Source organism: Hevea brasiliensis, chromosome 3, assembly GCF_030052815.1.
Source record: "Hevea brasiliensis isolate MT/VB/25A 57/8 chromosome 3, ASM3005281v1, whole genome shotgun sequence".
Lineage (NCBI taxonomy): Eukaryota > Viridiplantae > Streptophyta > Magnoliopsida > Malpighiales > Euphorbiaceae > Hevea > Hevea brasiliensis.
Window position 1 is genome coordinate 108,251,212 of NC_079495.1, and position 21,323 is coordinate 108,272,534.

Here is a 21,323-nt window from a genome sequence, read left to right on the forward strand (position 1 = left end):
GGGTGAACGTGGTCCATTTCCTTCCCATGGAGAAAGAGGGGAAAAGATAAGGCGCCTTTTCTGTTAAACACAACGATCAAATGACGACACCCCATTTTCGTTACACGTGGTAAGAGGCTATACAATAATATTAGCTATTAATCATTTAAAAGAATTTTAGCTAGACTTAATTATGTAATATTCATATATTAATAAGTAAATTTTATTATATATTTTAAATTTATAATAAATTAAATTTAAATAAAAAAATTAATTATTTATATAATAATAATTTAAAATAAAAGTGTTGAACAATAATTATTTATTAAAATAGATATTAAATATATGAGAGAGTGTTTAGATACTAAACACTGATTTAAAAATCCATAAATGAGCGAGGGACAAATGTTGACAATAAACAAAGGGCCTTTCTTTGCTTGAATTCTGCAACGTCCATTGCCTTTGTTAGTGGCGGAGCCACTCAACCATCAAGGCCTAACTCTTTGCCAACCGCAATAACATCCAAAAATACGCCACTAAGAGAATCTTTTAAGAATACCTAAACAAGCTCCGTCTTAATTAAGTGACAAATTTATATTTTTCATACTCGAGCGTCTTCTCTACTCGATTTCTCAAGATGCCCCCTTCTTATCTCTCCATGAGTCTGTCTGTTATGTGCCTATAACCTTTTGCTATAAGTTGGTCATGTTAAAATTGACACTTCATTGATACAAGGCAGAAAGGGGTTCGATTTTCTTGTTTTCTACTTTGCATCTCTTTCTTGGAGGTACCTTTGGTATAACTAATTAACTATTACGGCTGAGGGAGAAAGAACGAGACAGAGGAAGATTGTTTTTAAATTTAAACTAATGGCGTCTTCAATTCTTTTTCCGGCAAATTCTGTTACTGGAACAAGAAGCAAGACTCCTGGGTTCTTGCTCTCTGGAGGTCGACCGTCGGTAGCTCAGGTGGTGAGGACTCCAAGGTTGTTCTTTGTTCGTTCTTCTTTGGACTCTTTGGAGACAAACGTGTCTGATATGAGTGTTAATGGTAATTCACTTATCTTTTAGTTTTTGCGTGCCAAGCATAGTTTTGTGCTTATCTGACTTCTGGGTGATTCTTATTTTTGTTCTTGGAGTGGAATACTGCTGTTTTTAGATATTATTGATTGTTGGAATAGTTAATTGTGGTGAATTTGAGGTTATTCATGGTGAGTTTGGTTTTGATTTTACTCTAGATATTGAGAGAGAGTTGGTTGGTATTTGGGTATATTTTTGCTATTAAGTTTGGCTAGACATAAACAACAAATGAGCTTTTGGGATGTCAGTTATTCACTTCCTCAATCTTGGAATGTGCATTACAAGTTAATTATTGATCTTCGCCCAGTGAAACAAGCAGAAAGGAACCACTATAAATGGATTCTTATTAGTATTCCATTTTATAAAACCCAAATATTAATCACATTTAGTTTATGTGACATCAGTTTGATCCTTTCATATCCACTCTCTTATTTTTGAATTTGATATGAGAAGATCAACAAGACTTTTAATGTTCTCCAATTATTTTGGTAAGTGTGCTGTTTTTGGATATTGTTCTTCCTTCTCACCATATATTATACTTGCCAGCTCCAAAGGGTTTGTTCCCACCAGAACCTGAACATTATAAAGGACCAAAGTTGAAGGTGGCTATTGTTGGAGCTGGGCTTGCAGGGATGTCAACTGCAGTGGAGCTATTGGATCAAGGTCATGAGGTGTTGTTCATCTTACTTCTAGGGTCTTTTTAATATATCAGTGATCTCTTATATAGTTGTTTTCTGCAATGTTTTTCTTTCTAATCTTGTATTTTTTTTTCTCTTATTTATATCTAAAAGAAATGTGGGTTTAAATCACAAATCTATCAAACTACATACGATAAACATCTTTCAGCATTTCTCATTTCTCAAGAGCAAACATTGTTAATTATTTCTGTAAGTTGTTCCATTTTGGAAGTTGGTCCATTTCAGTGATTTGAGCATGAATTTTATTTTATTTTTCAGGTTGATATATATGAATCAAGAACTTTTATTGGTGGTAAAGTGGGATCATTTGTTGATAGACGTGGAAATCACATTGAAATGGGACTTCATGTTTTCTTTGGCTGCTACAACAATCTATTCCGTTTGATGAAGAAGGTGGGGAATGTTTGATTGCTGTATGACATGTTAGAAATGAAGTTCTTTTATCCATACTAGCCAACAAATTTAAACCTGAAAGCTTATGTTTATTAACTTTGCATCTTGTTGTTTCTCATGATGATAGCTGATGTTAGTTCCCTTTTATCATGAAGCAAATCGAGTTCTTTATATTGAAGAATCACATGATTATGAGAAAATCATATGATTGATTAGCAAAAATCAATTAGTTGATTGATACTTGTACAAAGGGGTGAATTGTGTTCTATTGCTAGTATACCATATATATCTTGCATCTTCCATTATAAATATGGACTCTTATCTATTATGTTATACACACAAAATACAAGTGAATGAATGTAGTCCTTAAAGCTTTGTCTGTGGACGTAAATCATATGATTGATTAGCAAAAATCAATTAGTTGATTGATACTTGTATAAAGGAGTGAATTGTGTTTTATTGATAGTATGCCACATACCTTTTGTATCTTCCATTATAAATATGGACTCTCATGTGACTTTGCTATCTGCATTGGCTGGCTAAGATTAGAGATAAAGGCAGTCATTACATTCCCAATTGTGCTCCTTAACCTCTTCATGAATTAATTATGGCCGCTTGTATATCAAAATTTTCCAATATTGTGTAATATGATAATTTATGAATATATTATGTAATAATTCTTATGGGCATGGTCATTATTATGCCATTTTGTGTGAATGATAATGTTTCATGAACCACTAGATAACTATTTTCATAATATAACCAACCTTAATTTATTAATACTGTTCAATTTCTTGTTGGCTAATGGTCTCTTTAATCTTCTCAGGTTATAATATACTTATTTCTGTCCATAAAATGATTGGTGTGCTGAATCATGATCATGCTGTGTTCTTGCCTCACCATATTTTCTCAAAGTACTACAATTTCAATGGTCTCTAATAGTCTTTCACAAATCTCTGTTTGAATGTAGGTAGGTGCAGATAAGAATCTACTTGTGAAGGATCATACTCACACATTTGTAAACAAGGGGGGTGCAGTTGGGGGTATGGTTTAATGCTTAATCATTTGTGGTCAGATGTTAAATTACAATAGTTATTTTCGTTGTTCAATATTACCTTTACAGTTTTACCTGGCCCTTAATTGGTCAAAGCATTCTTTATTTTTGTCGTAGTCAGTCTTGTGTTTAGTATCATTAAATCCGCTAATAAGTTTGATTTGGATTGCAGAGCTTGATTTTCGGTTTCCAATTGGAGCTCCATTACATGGGATTCGTGCTTTTTTGTCTACAAATCAGCTTAAGGTAATCTTTACTAGTATGAAGTCCATTCTGAATTTGTGACTTTGACATCTACTTGGTTGGGATTGATGGTGAGTTATGTTGAGTATCCATTTCTTAATGTGGTTGTAGCAATGCTCTATCTGATTCCATGTGGCACTAGACTTCAGCTCTAATGTTACAAAATAAAATTCACTGACTTATATGTTAATCTTGTGGGCATAAACATCACCTTCTTGGCCAATGGCATCATACTGACTGCTCCATTGACAGAATTGTTTTACAAATCTACTGCTATTCTCTACATTAATCTCACCAAATTTTATTTTGCTTCTTTACTTGCCCTTATCACCCATGCCTCTATTGCTTTCTATTTTCAGTGATATGCTCACATAAGGCATTGCAGCCTACAAATCATAGTTTTAACATTCAACTTTGCATCAGTTAGGGATAGGGGAAAGTGCAGAAGAGAAAACTTCAGGAGTTTTGTTTGTCTTCTAATTATAGGGTTTCAATTGGTGCCTAATTTCTTGCTCCATTGCAATTCTCTTGATGCTTTTTCTCCTGAATGGTGTTGAAGCACAGACATACGATAAAGCAAGAAATGCTGTGGCTCTTGCCCTAAGTCCAGTTGTGAAGGCCCTTCTTGATCCAGATGGAGCAATGAAGGACATAAGAAATTTAGATGGTGTAAGCAATGATATATTGTTCTATTCAAGTTTTGATTAGTTATTTCTTTGCAATGGCTATTTATTTGAGTCTGCATTTTCTTCTTCCAGATCAGCTTCTCTGATTGGTTTTTGTCTAAAGGAGGCACACGCATGAGCATCCAAAGAATGTGGGATCCTGTTGCCTATGCCCTTGGGTTTATTGACTGTGATAACATCAGTGCCCGTTGTATGCTTACTATATTCTCATTGTTTGCCACTAAGACAGAAGCTTCCCTACTACGCATGCTCAAGGGTTCTCCGGATGTTTACTTGAGTGGTCCTATTAGAAAGTATATTGAAGATAAAGGAGGCAGGTACAGTTATAATGCGAAGATATAAGTTAAAATGTTAGTACCTGTTTGATTGTGATTCATTTTTTAATGTTCTTATCAAATTTGTTTATATTCTTGAGCAGGTTTCATTTAAGGTGGGGATGCAGACAGATAATGTATGATGCATCTGCTGATGGAGAAACATATGTCACAGGACTTGCCATGTCAAGAGTAAATGGCTTTTCTTGTTACTTCTCTTAGATACTAGATCCTTTATGAAATTCAGTGTTGATTTAGTTATGTGTATTATTTGTTTAAAGTTCTCCCACAAGTACTCAGATTGCTTTGATTTCAGAAATGAATTAATTGCATGCCTGTGTTATTTTTGGGAGGCTCTGCAGTCTGTATTCTTTTGGCTAGTGTTTATAGAAGCCTTTAATGGTGAGAGATTTCATTTCATTGCAGTCTACTAACAAGAAAGTTGTGAAAGCTGATGCTTATGTAGCAGGTTTGCATTCAAATACCACCCTCCTTCCTTTTGCTTTTATGATATGATCTCCTTCTTTGCATTTTAGGGTGATGATTTGTGCTGATTTTACGGTTCCCTTTGATGGCAGCATGTGATGTTCCTGGAATTAAAAGATTACTTCCATCCCAGTGGAGGGAATCAAAATTTTTTGATAATATTTATGAGCTAGTTGGAGTACCTGTTGTGACAGTGCAACTTAGATATAATGGCTGGGTCACAGAGTTAGAGGATCTAGAACGATCAAGGTGAATCTCTCTTTTACACTAATGTACCTACTGTGTGAAAGGCTTTTTTGAGGAACAAGCCTATTATCTGCTTTCATTTTACTTCAGGAGAATCTTGGATAAAGTGTTCTCGATACATTCCTTCACGAGCCCCTATTTACTTTGATTGGTAGGCAATTGAGGCAAGCTATTGGTTTAGATAACCTTCTGTACACTCCAGATGCTGATTTTTCTTGTTTTGCGGACCTAGCACTCACCTCTCCAGAAGATTACTATATTGAAGGGCAAGGTTCATTGCTCCAGTAAGGGAAAAAAATGTTACTGTTGTCAATAATTACTTTATGCTTTTACACTCAGGCAAAGAAATCTACTTCATATATCAGCAGTGGCTGAACAGTTGGATGGTTCATGGTCACTGCTGTAGGATTCTGTTTGTGAATGATTCTGTACTATGAGCTTGTCCATTTTTAATTATCCTTCAGGGTGTATAGATTTTTTATGGCACTAGAGATTTTATTCATTAGAAGCTAAAGATATACCCATAGATGTGAAGGAACCTGTAACTTTCAGTACAGATAAATCAAGTTTGCCTCTGCAAGGAAAGTAGAGTTCAAAAAAAAAAAAGAAAGAAATATTCATCCATTGAAGACATAAATAAGCCTGTAATACAGTACTATGCTTCAAGCCCAAACATTTGGTTGTTGGTTTGTGTGCCATGTCCTGATCTTCATCTAATTTTTGCAGTTGATGTTTTGTAGTAAGAAATCATCAATGGCTTGATTTAGAATTAAGGTAATGAACTAATGATAGAGGACCTTGTATCAACTATAAGCCTTATACATTACATATTCTGGGGGTCCAATTTTTTTTACTATCATTGTGTGGAACCAAAATGAATTGTCTTTTTTGCCTTTTTCTTTTCCAAGGTGCGCTTGGGACCGAAACTACAAGGTTACCCGAATTACATTAGCAAAATGACTTGTGTTTTATATTCATCTCTAAGCTTATTTATATTCTCATGCAAACATTCCTTTATGCTTTCTTTATATTCAAATATCATTATTCAGTCCAATTTGTTAAAACTGTAATTTTTCCAGGTGTGTTCTTACACCAGGTGATCCATACATGCCTTTGCCGAATGATGAAATAATAAAGAGAGTCTCAAAGCAGGTTGGTAGCTTCTTAAAAACCCCACATGATACCATAGTGCTTTTTTTTTTTTTAATCTAGGCTCCATTGCACACTAGAAATTATATGAGAGCTTAGGAGCTATGGATAGTCTTTGAAATCAATTTCCGCATTCTATAAATATCTTATCCCTTAGAATCCATTAGTTTCTATGAGATGTCATCTTAAAACTGAAAGAAAAATAGTGCCAAGGGTGCAAACTTAGTAATTTTAAAAAATTTTAATTCCTAGTGTTTCATGCAACATACAAACAATTTATACTATTACAAAACACATATTTTGGTTACAACAATTGTAACTCAATTGCTAAAAAGCCTATTTGCCATTAGGAAACAAAAAATCTTAAATAACAAGATAAAAATAAGGATTTTTACCCGAACAGGCGTAGAATCAAATTGAACATTTAATCCGGGAAGCAAAGAGTCGATCCTGTAGTCCGTCCACACGAACAAAATGATTAAAGCACCAATTTTGAACCAAAACTTATTTGTGCTTCCTTTCTTGTCTTAGTCAAAGCTTGCACAAAGATGAAGTTTAGAGTTTTCTTGGTCTTCATCTTATGGAAGTATAGAGAAATAATTTCTCTACCTTTAATTCAAGAGTGACAACTTTAAATGTCTCTTAAATTAATCACAAGGAAGAAGATGAGAGAGTTTAGTTTGAGAGAAAATAGAAGATGGAAAAATTATTTCTCTTAAAGTTATTTTCCAATCTCTAACAAGTAGAGATTTTAATTCTCTAAAGTCAATTAGTGATTGACCACTAATCATTACTAATTTTATAAGTGTTTACATCTAATTCATCAATTAAATGTGTTTTCTAATTTTGATTTGACTACTTGTCATGTTAATATTAATTAGGGAATTAATACACCATACCACTTTAGGGATTCTCATATCCCTAAAGTGTTATGGAAAACACTAATTAACCATAAATTAATTTTCTCCCATTCTTCTCAAACCATTTTAACCAAATTAAAATCTTCAACTTTATAGTTTAATTAATCAAGTTTATATTTAAATATTTTAAATATTAACTTCAATACTTGTATTGATTAATTTAGTCTCAAGTTATGTTAGAGATTTTGCAATCTAATTGCAAATTAAAAATATTAATTTAATTAATTAATTAAACTATTTAATTAATTAATCAAATTAATTATGTTTTGATCATGTTAGTCTTTTTGTGTTTGACTTTCTAGGTTTATTGTTAATTAACAATGAGAATAATATTAACTCTTTAATATTATTGGAACTATTCCATAGTTAGAGTGAAATTCCTTTATCACTCTTGGTTCTCATAAATCATGGTTGACATCTAGTATAGTGCACTATAATTACTCAACTAGTGATGAATTAATTTATACTTAACTCATGAACCTCAATCATACATACCATGCACTAAAATATCTCCGTTACATAATCTCGATTTTAGCTAGGGTTATGGTTTATGTCAAACCCTAATTACTTAGAATCATATGTCCTCATCTTAATTCCAATTCTTGATTAACAAAACTTTTCAATGAGAAACACTTTTATGGATAAGTCTATCTGTTCTGGCCAGAAACTTTATTTATCAAGAACAATTAAGATAGACATAGAATTTTACCCTTATTTACCTAGGATAACGGATTTCATTTTGACTAAACACGTATCTCTATATATAACTAGTCAGAGCTAATACACGTCCATATACTCACACCTAGTACAAATATGTAAATAGTATCAAACTCAAACTACCTATATACAAGATAATCATGTTGTCTCAGGTCAAAATATTATATGTATTATTATGATCTATATGATAATGTATTGACAAGAGTAAACTTCATGTACATATCATTTTAATGTTATTGATTCAACTTACTTATCTTATAAGTGTCCGCTATGTTTGTTATATAGCATGAGACTCACAATTCCATCTTATTAATATCTCATACTAATCTAGGGAAATAAACAAAGATGATAGTTTATACGGATAAATCATTCCCATTGATGTATCTTTGACTGTGAACTAAAATTTATAACACTTGTACTAGATTATTTCGTCACTCATATTTTTAACATCTTAAAAATGGAACACCTAACAAGTTGTTAAAGGATATTTTCAATTAAATTTAAGCAATTTAAATTAAAAGAAAATATATATGCCTTTTTAAAGGATTAATATTTGCAAGATACAAATAACAAGTTATGCTCTAAGGCATACTATTAACAAAAACATTGCATGTGCTTGCATAGCATAAGCTTGACTTCAAATGGCAGAAATTGTATATAGCAGATCCGCCATTTTCACGTTTGACATGATGGAAGCAATTTCCACTTGATTTTGTGAGGAAACAAATCCCTGTTTTTAATTTTGTTACATTAAGGTGAGCTGGGTCGCTCAGAATTCAGAAATGGTGTTTGGCGTAATTGGTGGCAGTCATTGTCTTGACGCGAATCCTTTCATCTATAATGTCAAGCTGTAACTGTCCTTTTGCACGATGTGAGCTCTTTGTACTTGGTAGTTCAAATGTGAAAACCGAGTTGGAGCTGAGGGTTTGTGTAATCTCTAAGGCTATATTTGGATTGGAGGAAAATAAGGGAGGAAGGAAAATTATGAAGGAAAATAAACATATTTTCTCTTCTCTTGTTTGGGAATGAGGGAAAATTGAAAAGAGTGAAAAATAACAAATGCATTTACTATTCATTTTCTCTCCATTTTGGAGAGAAAGTGGGTGGAAAAATTATAAAATTACTTTTTTATCTCTATAATTATTTATTTTAATTTCAAATAAAAAGAACAAAGTGGATATTTTACTATTTAAAAAGCTATTTTCCTCCCTCGTATCCAAACAAGGAAAAGAAAATAACTTTTACATTATTTTTATTTTTTCCCCTTTATTTTCTTTTCTCTCTAACAAAGTTCCCAAACATAGTGTAAGTGTTGATTTGCTGTGCATTCATTGTAAAGGATGATAAAAAAATTTTCTTTGTTTATTAGCTGACAGTGATAATGATTACTTTGTTTCTCATTTTCATATTAAATCATTTACTGTTGTTGGCCAATTATGATTCTGCATTATTCTCATGATCATTTTTCCCCCTTTTTAACAAATTAGGTTTTGACTTTATTTCCATCATCCCAAGGCTTAGAAGTTATCTGGTCATCTGTAGTAAAAATCGGGCAATCGTTATATCGCGAGGGACCCGGCAAAGATCCGTTCAGACCAGATCAAAAGACGCCTGTGAAAAATTTCTTCCTCGCTGGCTCTTACACAAAACAGGTAAAGGGAGAAAAAAAAAAAAAAAAAAAAAGGGTAATTGGCACAAGTATATGGTATATAAATGGTCTTATTATTATTGAGTTTCTAGATTTATGCTTCACTTTGGAAGGGCAAAACAGGCATCTTTTTTCCATTAAAATCTTAAAAGGCTCTTTTTCAGCAAAAACAAGAACCTGTTCATGTAGCAGGCTTTTGAGAAATTCTACCCAGTCCATTACGTATGTACAAGTTTACAGCCCATGAAACCTTGTGTCGTCTGCAAGAAATAGTGTTCCTGTTATTCTCAACACTTTGGTATTTTTTTATGGTGAATATGGTAATAAGAATCTATGGTTCTATGTTAATGCAGGATTACATAGACAGCATGGAAGGAGCAACTTTATCTGGCAGACAGGCTTCAGCATATATATGTGATGCTGGCGAAGACTTAGTAGCATTAAGGAAGAAGCTTGCTGCTACAGAATCTCCAGAAAACAGAGAGTCCGCTCCTATTACTGATGAGCTAAGTCTTGTATGATATATAGCTGGTAATGGCCTCCTTTTCTTAGTTTTGTAATTCAAATGAAATTATATTACCAATATAAAAGGTTAATTTCAGTTTATGAGGCAATCGATGCATTTATCGATTATGTGTTTAAGGTATACAATGACTGGTTGGGGTTTTTCTTGTAACAGGGTAGTAATTTCTTGAATTACCTTGTCCGAATTTCAGTTTACCATCTCCGAATTTGAATTGGATGAGTTTGATATGAGAATGAAATGATTAGGGCATCCGATGCAAATCACTTTATTCAAAATTGAACTTATTCATGTTTTCAATGTCTGAATTTATCCTCAATTCCATTAAAATTTATTCTAAACTACTCATGTATATGAATATTATTTTTTTATATATTTTTTATAATAATTTTTATTTAAAATATTTAAATTTTATTTATTTAAAATATAATATTTATTATATAAATATATATTTTATATTTAATTAATTAATTTTTTATAATTTAAATCTATCTCAAATTTAATTATATATTATTTAAATTTATTTTAATAGAGTTTGATGGATTGCGATTTTAAATCCCTCTAAATGAGATTCATACGAATGTGTGAGCCTAAGTATGTTGAACAACTTCAATTGGCATTTGTTATCAATACGAGTATTTACAATTAACTTAGTGATATTCATATTTGGAGCAAATATGAACTATCCTATTTATATAATTTTATTAGTTAAAAGCATGCAATTTTTTTGAATTTGTTCATAATTATGCATAACATATTTAATCTGAAGCAAACACACTGATATGTAATCAATGCGTAATAATTCTTTATTATTTTTTTAATAGATTTTCAAGAGAAGCTTAAATCATCTCTGTTCGTGCATGGAACAATTCTATTCAATGATTATAATCTTGCATTTGGTCAAAATGAACCCAAGAAGAGATCAAGAGTATCATGGTGCCTGGAGTGGTTCAAACCATAGTAGATGTTGTCAAAACAGCTAGGGGTATATATACATATACCATGATCAAGTTCTTAACTCTCATCTTAATTGATCACAGAAAATTATCAGTTTTGATGCAATTCAAGTGGTCGTCCCTGGCACCTATCAAATGGGTTGCACACGAGGCTCGCTTAGGATGTTATGAACAAATGCATGTTCTGCTTATGATGCCTACGGTTGTCGAAAGGACTATTTTTATGGATCACAATAGCCATCACCAGGCAGCTCTTGAAGAATTGAGAAAAGAATACCTTAATGTGCATATAAACGACTCTATAAACCCATCAAGCGTTCAATAGAGGTTAATAATGCATATTGTTTTAATTTTTTAAAAATTTCTCATTATGCACAGGATTTAAATCATTACCACAAGCTTGTTGAGGGATTGGAGGAAAATATAATTCCAATCTCGACCGAGCTCAAAGTTGAGCAGAACCTGGAGTTCAAATCCTGCAGAATATGTATTTTGTGATGCAGGACATTTTATCAGAGGCTGGAGACCAAATTTTAACATATTTTCTACCATTCTAGTGAAAAAAGAAGCAAGTAGCAAGATATGTAATGCTTAAAAAACTAGAAGAATACCATAATCAGCTGTTAACCACAGAGCAACTAAATTATTCCAAATATAACTCAGGTATGTATCAAAATCAAGCTCAAGTTCAGGACTAACACCAAATGGAAAAGATCTAAATTCCACATCCTCAATATTCCTGACTCTGACAATGATAACATTGACTATATCAGACACCATAGAGTTACAAACAACAAACACATACCAGGCATTATGCAATACGAAGCTCATTTCACCTCCACACCTTACTTTATCCATTTAAATCCATCTTCTGCTTCTTTCTCAATGGCACTCTTTGCAACCTCGAGATCCTCACCAAAAAACATATCCCACTGGCCCTCCCACTTGATGAAAAACTCTGTGTCCTCAAAATACTTCACTCTATGCACATCCCCAGCCGGAGTAAACAGATAATCTCCAACACCCAGATCATACTTTGTCTTCTTCGTCAAATTCCATACCCTCTTGCTCCCCTTCATCACCAACAAATCATGTCCAAATGTATGGTGATGTGCCGGCTCTACACTCCCTGCCTTGAAGCTCACTATAGCTGATGTTGGGCTCTCTCTTACTATCTTCATCGAACCTCCTGGAATAATATCGATCGGATCCAGCTTCCTGTTCTTCACTAAGCAACATAGAGCACATGGAGTTAAGGTTTCTTCCTTATTTTCATTGGATATATCTTCTTTTCCGACTTTTGGCATTTCCTCAAGGGAATTGTCTAGGAATGAAGATATCTCTTCGCTCCAGGGAGCGAAATTAAAAGCAGGACATGGTGCCTTGAAAGGGGTATTGAGCCAAGTGTCAAGGATCTCTATGGCGGATTCTGGAGACGTGGACATGCCAGAGACCGCGAGGACATTGCAGTTGTTAATGGAGCGGGTATTGATGGCATCAGCTTTTGAAAGACAAGTGGTGGCGAATACGCCGGGGAACTTGTTGGCGAAGATTGAGACACCGACGCCAGTTCCACAGGCGACAAGGCCTCGAATTTCAGGGGAAGGAGAAGATGGAGATGTGGCGTTGGCAGTGGAGACACGGCGGCCAACCTCGGCGGCGACCGAGTAGTAGGAGGAAGTGCCGAGGTCTTCAACGTCTATGTTGAGAGAGCGGAGATGAGAGACTAGATCGTCCTTGAGGTTGCAGCCGAAGGAGTCTGCTCCGGTTATGATTTTGAGAGGTCGGGGAGTAGAGGCTACGTCGGATTCGGCCATATGTGGAGATGGTGTAGAGGTAGGAACTGGGAGTGATGAGTAGAAAGAAACGAGAAATCAGCGGGATAGGAATATCATATGGCAGTGAGACATTAAACAACAATGATGACAGCAGCCTGATTAATTTTTATTATTATTCTTTTTGTCTGTTTGCTTCGAATTCCACGCACAGTAATTAGAGATAAGAACCAAAGACAGCTGCTTGATGATTAGACGTTTATGGCTATAAATGACATATACAGCCGCTCTACATCCGCCTCGTTCTTAAATGTTATAACCTATTCTTTATTAATTTTTTTTTTACCTATTTACAGCGAAGAATATTTTCGGACTAATTTTTATATTTTTTCATTATAAGTGCATATTGTAAAGATCACTTGTTGATCTACTGTTTGTATGGCTGCATGCAGGCTCTAAGCCATCTTTTGTGTCTTGGGTGCTTAGTTTTCTAGCCTAACGATGAAGAATGTTGTTAGGGTGTTTTAGCTTATGGTTCAAAAAAATGTTTCTCCAGGCATATGTGGTTATGATATCTCTTGGGGAACGTTATTGATTCTACCTTTAAGTATCCAGTCCCTCACGTGGATATAGGAGAATGAGAGAGCCATTAAATTTCTGCCTGCCACCCAATGCAACCGCTGAACCTTGGGCTCTATCTCGGCCGGAGTTGTTTATGCATTATGAGGAAGATGTTCCAATTGCTCCTTACCAGTTTTCTCTTCGATTGAAGATGTCCCTGATGAGTTGGGTTTCTGGGTCTAAGGATTCGGTTGTGTTGATTTGGGATAATGTAATCATGGGATGGGTGGTTTGTGAGGATAAGGCCATTCTTGTAATCCCACGTTCAATTTTGGGCTATGATACTTTAAAGCCCTTGTCTACCAATAGATTAACCCGGATCTGTGTGGCAAAATTATTGTTAAGAAAGATAATTATAATATACTACCTGAAATTTGGTTTGATTAATAAAATAATTTATTAATTAAATTTTATATTTAAAAATATATATATATTTTTATTTATTATTATCTATTATTAACAATTAGATTAAAATATTATTATTATTTTTAAATTATCATTTAAATGAGTTAATAAATTAAATATATCAAAGTGAGTAAATATCTCAAATTTCAATTAATTGAATACTTAAATATATATATGGGATTAATTTTTTTAAATACATATTATTTTTAAAATTACTTTATTTTTATATTTTATATTTAAATATATAAATTTATTTATCTTGATTTAAAAAATAATTACTTTAATTTTAATTAATAAAAATATTTTTAATATAAAATTTAATAAAAAATAATATAAAATATATTTTTAAATATAAAATTTAGTTAACGACATATTTTATTAATCAAATAAAATATTTATTGTTAATTTTTTAAATTTAATTTCACTTTTTTATTATAAATAGGATAAATTAATGATTTAATTATTTTACATAAAAGTAAAAAATTTAAATATAATTGTAATTTAATGTAAAAAATTTGACTTTTTTTTTAATGTTTAATTGGCTGTTATTATAATATATATGTATTTTGTTTTATTCTTGAAAAAATAAATTGCTTGGCAAGAATAAATTGTGAGGATAAGAAACAAGAACACTCAAATTCCGTTGCCGATTAACCGTTAACGACTTCTGGAAAATGGCGGGAATATCACCCAATCCAACCTTGAGTTTAAGGGTACTTTTCTATCTCTCTTGTGCCAAAGATTCAATTTTAAGCTCTCGTTCTCTCTCTCTGTCTCTCTCTAAGTTTTCTCTTCGCTGTCAATTTCGCAGAGAATTCATGGAATCCAATGCTGCTCAGGGGCACCAGGTAATGAAAAATGGAGCAGAGTTGGAACTAAATCTAAAACCCCACGAATTTTGAAATTCGCCGTAAGTGGAGTCACGGAGCTTCTCAGGCTCTTCTCCTTCTCTAGCAAAGATAGGTAACCTCTCCATTTTCTCTCTTCAATGGCTATCTGTGGACGTATGTTCTTGTTGTAGTCATTTGTGGGTTTTGTAGTCTGGATAGGGTGAGCTGTGAAGAAAGAGATGAGATATCTGTTTCGGGTATTGATGATGTCGTAATGATCCTCATGGGAGATTATGAGAATGCTTATTTTGTTACGGGTAACCTAAATTTTCACTTAATATTTTCTGTTAGGTTACTTTTGCCAATGTGAATTGATGCTTTTCTGATCTTTATTTGGATGGTAGGGATTTTCACTTCTGCAATTTATGCTGAAGATTGTCTCTTTGAAGATCCTACTATCAGATTTCGAGGTAAGAAAAATTATGCAATTTTTGCTGAGCATTGTGTTTGATAAAATGCTTATGTGCTTCAGCAGTTTGTCTCTAATTTCTTTGTGAGCTTTTGGATTTTATTGTCTTTGGAACTTTAGGTACTGATTTGTACGCCCGCAACTTGAAACTACTAGTTCCTTTCTTTGACTCCCCATCAATTGGACTGCAAAATATTGAGAAGGTAACCATTATCTGGAAGCTGAAGTTTTGGTTTTAGTTAACATAAATTAGTTGGGTATCAATGTAAATTCTCTTAATGTGTGATGCATCTTAAGGCAAGTGATAATTTCAGCCAGTCCCTTAGAGGTTTGTATGTTATATGTGATCTGCTCATTATAACTTTAAAATCTACATCTTAGCTTATGTCCCAAATGGCACAGGGGAAATGAAATAGACTGGATAGAATTGGTGTTTTCTATATCACTGGGCTTATATCTAATGTCCTTATTATCTAAATAAAGAGAATACCAGCAAACTCTCAGACCGAAAATGATCAGTTTATACCTCATTTATAAGAAGGAAGTGTTCTTCCTTAGGTAACTTGTGGTCTAGGAATCATGTGTTTGTTTTGAAGTAAGGTAGATTTCTTTGATAAAGGTTTAAAATATAATATACAATCCTGTGTTAAGTGCTTCCTTGCTCATTTTAAGGAAGTTGTCCCCTGATGGCTTAGACAAGAACAATTCATCTTTAGATTGAGTGGATTTAGTTATCGATGTTAGGTAAAAGGTGCATTATGGCACAAGTATTGAGATCTATTACATGTTGAACTGTTCAACATCTTTTAATAGCTCTTTTTACACCTATTAAATGTTATGAGCTCATCAGATCTAGAACATATGTGCTGATCTTGATATAAGAAAATAATTGTTCTTATTGGTTTGCGTTGTTCTTGTGCTAATGATTCTTTTATATGCAGGGTGTCAATTCTGAAACAAAATTTGTGCTGGCAAAGTGGAAACTAAGGTGCCTAAATTGGTTAACTCTGTTTTATATGTTCAAGGCAATATCAACTTAGCTGAGCTCATTTTCATGTTTACTTCTAAAGGTGGGGCTGGGTAAGGGAGAGATTTATTCAAGAATTGAAGCTTTGTTTTCTATCATTAATGGACAGATAAAAGCTTACCCAAAAGCATAAGAAAAAATAGAAAGAAAAAAAGCGGCATCACTCAATGTCCACCGGTTATTTATATGTCAAATATGTGCTGTACTAAGCTTTTTTCTGGCCCCATCAGTACTCCTGCATATAGCCATATACAACTCTGATTGTTGTTTGGACTTTTATATTTCCTTTGACACATTTCTTGAAATAAATGGAATGTGGAAGAGGCTCGAAAAGAACAATAAGGAAAAAAAGAAGAGCACCTAAGGGATGAAGAAGATTGTTGCTGCTTGAAATGTTTTCATTTGCCTGAAATAATACTGCCTCTTAAGATGTCATGTGTAACTGTTGATAAAAATATCCATTGTTCCTCCATTTGGATTTGGGTTGATGCCTTTTTTAAATTAATAACTGCAGTGCATGTTTATGCTCAACCTTGCAGATTAAGGAATTTGAATATGCTACTCTTCTCACTCATTTCTCAAGTTAAAGGACTTGTTTGGGTGAAGGACTACTGGGCTAATTTGCTGTTACCCTGTGCATGCTAAACAATTGTTTGTTTCCTTGTCTATGGAAGTGCTTCCTTGTTTTTTCATCAAAATTTTCAGATTTGGCACCATCAGTATTATTCTGAATTAGTTTATTTAACTGCAGAACCTACCTTAAATTTCCATGGAGGCCTTTTATTTCAATTGATGGAAGCACAATTTATGAAATAAATGATGAATTTAAAGTGAGATAAAATCCTTTCTTCTTTCTTTCTTTTTCTTCTAACCTCACCTCCAACCTTTTGCACTTTTTTTTATCTTTGCAGAAGTTGATTTTGTGTTTGTAGTGCCAATATTTAAGAGAAGTAGCAACTTTTAATTTGACAGGTTGTTAGGCATGCTGAAAGCTGGAATGTTTCAGCACTTGAAGCAATTGGCCAGATTTTTACCCCTAGCTTTGGGAAACCAGGTGATTGAATCTAAGCAATCCCAAGAAATCTATAGATGCTATAAAATTGACAAACAACTAATTTCTTTACCATTCATTTATTAGAATTGCCAATGTAAACTATGTGTTCATATAAATATTAAATATGTAAAAGTTGCAGTTTCGTAATAATACTTATGGTTAGCAGCTGCTGAAAGCAACTCTATATTTGATGGATGCAGGAAGACTACACTATTAAAAAAGAAAAGTAGCATTCTTTGTTAATGATACGAATATGGTTTTGATGCTTGTACTACAGAAAAAAAAAATGACAGTTTGTCTCAAAGGCAATGGTTTTGCTAGTGAGAGAGCTGTAATTATAAAACAAGCATTGCAGTTTTTTTTTTCATATATATATATATAGTTTCCCTTTTACACTGGTTTGCTAAATGATTATAAAGGACAGAAGCATAGAATTGTAATGATGGTAGGAAATAGAGCAAATGCGGTGGAAAGTGAAATAATGAGAAGGAGAGTTCTTCAAGTTATGCGCAGAAAGTCTTAATGCTTTATAGAAAAAGGCAAAACAACATAATAGGATTCTTCAGTACTTGTATGTGGAGGGTATATTTGAGCATCTCAGGCTTTGATAATGATGATGCACGCATTTACAATATTTCTCTGTTTCTACCTGCTGCCCTGTGGGCCTAATGAATAGTCATTTTGAAATTGATTTCTTGATTTGTTTCTTTCTTCTAGCAGCGATTTGAAGACTCTAGAAGTGTAGTGCTTCTGCTTGGAAATGATGATTGCTTGTGTTTACTCATTGGCGTTCTTCATTTGACTTTAATGGGATTGAAATTCTTTGGAGACAATCCCGATACCATTACTATTTTTAACCTATCTTTTGTTCAAAATGGTATTGGTTTCTCCAAATTTGTCTAATATTCTCAAGTCCTATGCTAGAAGGTAGGCTTAGGCTACCTCCCATCAGAATTATAGGCTGTGCCTTTGATGAATGGAAAATTCTTGTTAATACCAAAGTATCTGTATATTATTATAAAATGGTGAATGAATGAATAAAATTAATTAATTTAAAATGATTCACAACTCGCAAATAACTAAAAAAATTCTTTTAATATAGTAATTCGATGCGTAATTTAAAGTCAAAATACCTACAATTCCAAATAATCTAGACCTGTCCAACTCATTACGTTTGCCACCTCTCACCAGTAATTCATTGGAACAGTAATATCATAGCTTTATACCAACAAAAGTTCATAAGCTCCCTTATTACACAAACTGAGAAAAAAAAAGGTAATAATAATTGAATTAATTTCAGGAGGAAAGTTTATTTCAATTCTCTCTCTCTCCCCCTTCAAAGAAAACACTGTTTCATGAAGGTGTTTTCATTTAGAAATTAAGAAAATTCTTATTTAGACCTAATTCGTTATAAAATTTATATATTTAATATATGGTTCTTACTATATATCTTGAATTTATGATGAACTGAGTTTAGATAAAAAAAAAATCTTAAAATTTATGATTAAGTCACATATATTTTTTTTTCTTTTATTTTTTTCTAATTCTTCAAAATTTATTTATAAAATAAGAAGAATTAAAAAAAATCAATAATATCAAGAAAGGGATTTTTAATTTCAGTGTGAGTAAGTTGGCATGAAAATTATATGATACTGTAAATATGAAAAAATCAATGAAAAAAACAAGTGGTTGCATTCACATAATATTATCAAATTAATTAGCCAACAAACGCCTTATATTGAGAAAGAAAAAAAAATGACAAGGGATATAAGCAATTAATAAGAAAATCAAGTTTAAATTCAAACATTAATCAAATAATATTAACCAATAATCATATATTAAATTATTAATGAAAATTAACATAGAAACTCTTGTGCTTCTTCTTTAGTCCTTCCTCCAAGCATACAACAACAAAGAGAACCCTCCATTACTCCCGCATGATCTAGTAGATGAAGAACATGAACTTCTCCCACAGTCGCTACTCTCCTCTGCCCACTGCAACACACTAGAGCACGATGGCGACGGCGAAAGTGACATCGCCGCCGGCTTCAATGTGTGCCCTACCGATGACAAACTCTTCCTTATCAGCCTCTTCTCTAGGCCTACCATCTCCGGCCACACTCCGCCATCACCAACTTGGAAAATAAACACGCCATGACCATTACTGTTACTACCATTACCACTACCAGCACCACCGCCATTGTTATCATTGCCGACCCAGTTGAAAACGTCCCAGAAGAATTCGACTTCCATGCCACCGACGAAAATTCTTTCATTTCCTCTGAATTTCCATGTCAGTCTCTTTATGACGAGGCTTATTTCGCCATCAACTTTTAGTACAAGCGTTCCTCCATTGCATTCTATTTTAATCTCACGTTTGGACCCCAAGAACTTAGCTCTAGATATGTAACTCTTACGTCCAAACACATGCTCCCTCCGAGACAGCAGAATCGGTTGATAATCAGCTAGTTGCGGAGTCATGACGAACCCAGATCGCCGAGTCAATTCGGTATAAAGATCACCAAGAAAGAATTCTAGATTTGCATTACAGGCAATGGCGATGTAGAAACATGACTCTGGCTCAGCTGAGTTGTGAGTGAACTCAGCGCGAGTGAAGTCCCAGTAAAGCTTGATTCTTTGGTAATGGCTATGGGTCAAGTAGATAGATTTGGAGCCTGGCTTGTTTCTGAAGAAGGAGAAGGTCGATGGGTAGAGAGAGATGGTGATGGAGAAAGAATCTGCAGCATAAATAGTTAGGGAATGAGAAAAGAGGGTTTTCGACCAAGTAAGTGTGAGATAGGTTGGGGAGTTGCAGAGTTGAGTTTGATATATGCATGTTATGAGACTTTGAGGCACTTGAGAGCCACTTGAGAGTGTGTTGGGGTGGCTGAAACATGCTGGGATCATGATGTTCAATCTTGTGTCCTTGATCAAACCATTCAGCTACTGAACTTTGAGAAGCTTGTATTGTTGATTTGGGTTGATGGGTTTGCTTGGATTTTGTAGTTTGGTGGGGAAGATGGATTGTAATGAGATGGAAGACTGCTTTGGAGATATGATGGCATATTTTTAGCTTTAAGGATACAAGTGGATAACTCTAGAAGAGACTTATATATACATTTAGGATTTTTTTATAGTTTTAACTCATGAAAAACTCTTACCTATATTTAATCAGTGAGTCAAGCCATGTACCTTAAATGTTGAATTCAAGTAAATTAGATATAGAAAAAAAAAATCCTTAAACTCATATACCATAAATCCAATATACATATAAATATAAATAAAGATGTAAATTTTATCATATATATTTTTTATTTTGAATATTCATGTTGAATCAAGATAAAACATTACATTGTAGGCTATAATTGTCTATCTCATTTAATTTTATTTGTTAGAAAGACTATTACAAATGATAAATGATAAATTGTGTTACAGTGAATTACAAAATTTTTATATATTTTTATTATTTATTATTTATACACTTACTATATTTCACAATAAAATTATATTATTTATTTATTTTTTATAATTATTATTGACATAGCTCACTATAATGACTCATTAGTCATTAAACCAAAAATTTTTATCTCATAATAAATTAAATTGAAATCCTAATTACCTCTCTCCTTCATAAGAATTTCTATAATGAGAAAAAAAAAAGTCTAATTAATTAACCTATGAGAGAAAATGGGCAGCGAATAGAATGATGAAAGCAGCAGAGGTATCATGATAGCAATGATCAGTATTCAGTAGTAGCTAGCTAAATCTTTTCAGCATTTCCTTGATTTGCGCCTTTGAAAGGGCTTTGAAATCTATTTTCTTATCATAAAGATGTGAGCTGGGTTTCACTCCCACTCTGTCACGGTAATTTGTTTTTCCTTTCTTTAATGCTTTGAAAAGGTCTATCCCTTTTTATATTCCTTCTTTCCCATTTGCCATCTCTAAAGGGGATAGGGCCAATAAAAAAGGTTAGTCCAACCACTTTGCAGCCCTTTTCATCACTTCACCCGTTTGGAACAAGTACCAGCTTTTGGGTTGTGTTCTAAATTTC

The 21,323-nt window shown here is 33.2% G+C and overlaps 4 protein-coding genes across 11 annotated transcripts; 2 read left to right on the forward strand and 2 right to left on the reverse strand.

Moving 5' to 3' along the window:
• The first annotated feature begins 399 nt into the window (after positions 1-399).
• LOC110662590 (zeta-carotene desaturase, chloroplastic/chromoplastic) lies at positions 400-10,240 on the forward strand. 2 transcript variants are annotated; one of them, XM_021821614.2, is made up of 14 exons: positions 401-1,029; positions 1,605-1,729; positions 2,015-2,149; positions 3,120-3,192; positions 3,376-3,449; positions 4,011-4,115; positions 4,205-4,449; positions 4,551-4,638; positions 4,873-4,915; positions 5,025-5,181; positions 5,334-5,462; positions 6,258-6,330; positions 9,452-9,616; positions 9,966-10,240. In XM_021821614.2, exons 1-14 carry the CDS (start codon positions 849-851, stop codon positions 10,131-10,133), a joined length of 1,761 nt encoding a protein of 586 aa, XP_021677306.2. In that variant the 5' UTR covers positions 401-848; the 3' UTR covers positions 10,134-10,240. The 2 variants fall into 2 exon arrangements, with proteins under 2 accessions (XP_058000479.1, XP_021677306.2); XM_058144496.1 differs by lacking the exon at positions 5,334-5,462 and having other exon boundaries at positions 400-1,029.
• Positions 10,241-11,707: 1,467 nt separating this feature from the next.
• On the reverse strand, positions 11,708-13,011 carry LOC110662591 (DNA damage-repair/toleration protein DRT102). The gene has a single exon (XM_021821616.2). The coding sequence runs from the start codon at positions 12,906-12,908 to the stop codon at positions 11,937-11,939; it is 972 nt and encodes a 323-aa protein (XP_021677308.2). The 5' UTR covers positions 12,909-13,011; the 3' UTR covers positions 11,708-11,936.
• Positions 13,012-14,471: 1,460 nt separating this feature from the next.
• LOC110662592 (uncharacterized) lies at positions 14,472-18,273 on the forward strand. 7 transcript variants are annotated; one of them, XR_009147755.1, is made up of 9 exons: positions 14,472-14,605; positions 14,704-14,855; positions 14,933-15,039; positions 15,127-15,192; positions 15,312-15,394; positions 16,133-16,179; positions 16,758-16,869; positions 16,970-17,048; positions 17,191-17,207. XR_009147755.1 is itself a non-coding variant. In XM_021821620.2 (9 exons), the coding sequence occupies exons 1-9, from the start codon at positions 14,567-14,569 to the stop codon at positions 17,998-18,000; spliced, it is 666 nt and encodes a 221-aa protein (XP_021677312.2). In that variant the 5' UTR covers positions 14,472-14,566; the 3' UTR covers positions 18,001-18,229. The 7 variants fall into 7 exon arrangements, 5 of the variants coding, with proteins under 5 accessions (XP_021677312.2, XP_021677313.2, XP_021677309.2 ...); XM_021821620.2 differs by lacking the exon at positions 16,758-16,869 and adding an exon at positions 17,990-18,229 and having other exon boundaries at positions 17,191-17,272; XM_021821621.2 differs by lacking the exon at positions 16,758-16,869 and adding an exon at positions 17,993-18,229 and having other exon boundaries at positions 17,191-17,272.
• An 883-nt stretch (positions 18,274-19,156) lies between these two features.
• On the reverse strand, positions 19,157-20,179 carry LOC110662633 (uncharacterized). Its single transcript, XM_021821674.2, has one exon. It carries the CDS (start codon positions 20,177-20,179, stop codon positions 19,157-19,159), a length of 1,023 nt encoding a protein of 340 aa, XP_021677366.2.
• Positions 20,180-21,323: the final 1,144 nt, after the last annotated feature.

What these genes read in the sequence shown, in the direction of transcription:
- LOC110662591 (XM_021821616.2), bottom strand. Translation starts at nt 12,908, where the DNA reads ATGGCCGAATCCGACGTAGCCTCTACTCCCCGACCTCTCAAAATCATA.
- LOC110662592 (XM_021821617.2), top strand. Translation starts at nt 14,567, where the DNA reads ATGGCGGGAATATCACCCAATCCAACCTTGAGTTTAAGG. An exon ending in GACTGCAAAATATTGAGAAG is followed by an intron (nt 15,395 to 16,132) that starts GTAACCATTATC and finishes TTTTATATGCAG; the next exon opens with GGTGTCAATTCTGAAACAAA. An exon ending in CCCTAGCTTTGGGAAACCAG is followed by an intron (nt 17,273 to 17,989) that starts GTGATTGAATCT and finishes TCTTTCTTCTAG; the next exon opens with CAGCGATTTGAAGACTCTAG.
- LOC110662633 (XM_021821674.2), bottom strand. Translation starts at nt 20,179, where the DNA reads ATGATCCCAGCATGTTTCAGCCACCCCAACACACTCTCAAGTGGCTCT.
- LOC110662590 (XM_021821614.2), top strand. Translation starts at nt 849, where the DNA reads ATGGCGTCTTCAATTCTTTTTCCGGCAAATTCTGTTACTGGAACAAGA. An exon ending in TATTGGATCAAGGTCATGAG is followed by an intron (nt 1,730 to 2,014) that starts GTGTTGTTCATC and finishes TTTATTTTTCAG; the next exon opens with GTTGATATATATGAATCAAG. An exon ending in TGTCTACAAATCAGCTTAAG is followed by an intron (nt 3,450 to 4,010) that starts GTAATCTTTACT and finishes GTTGAAGCACAG; the next exon opens with ACATACGATAAAGCAAGAAA.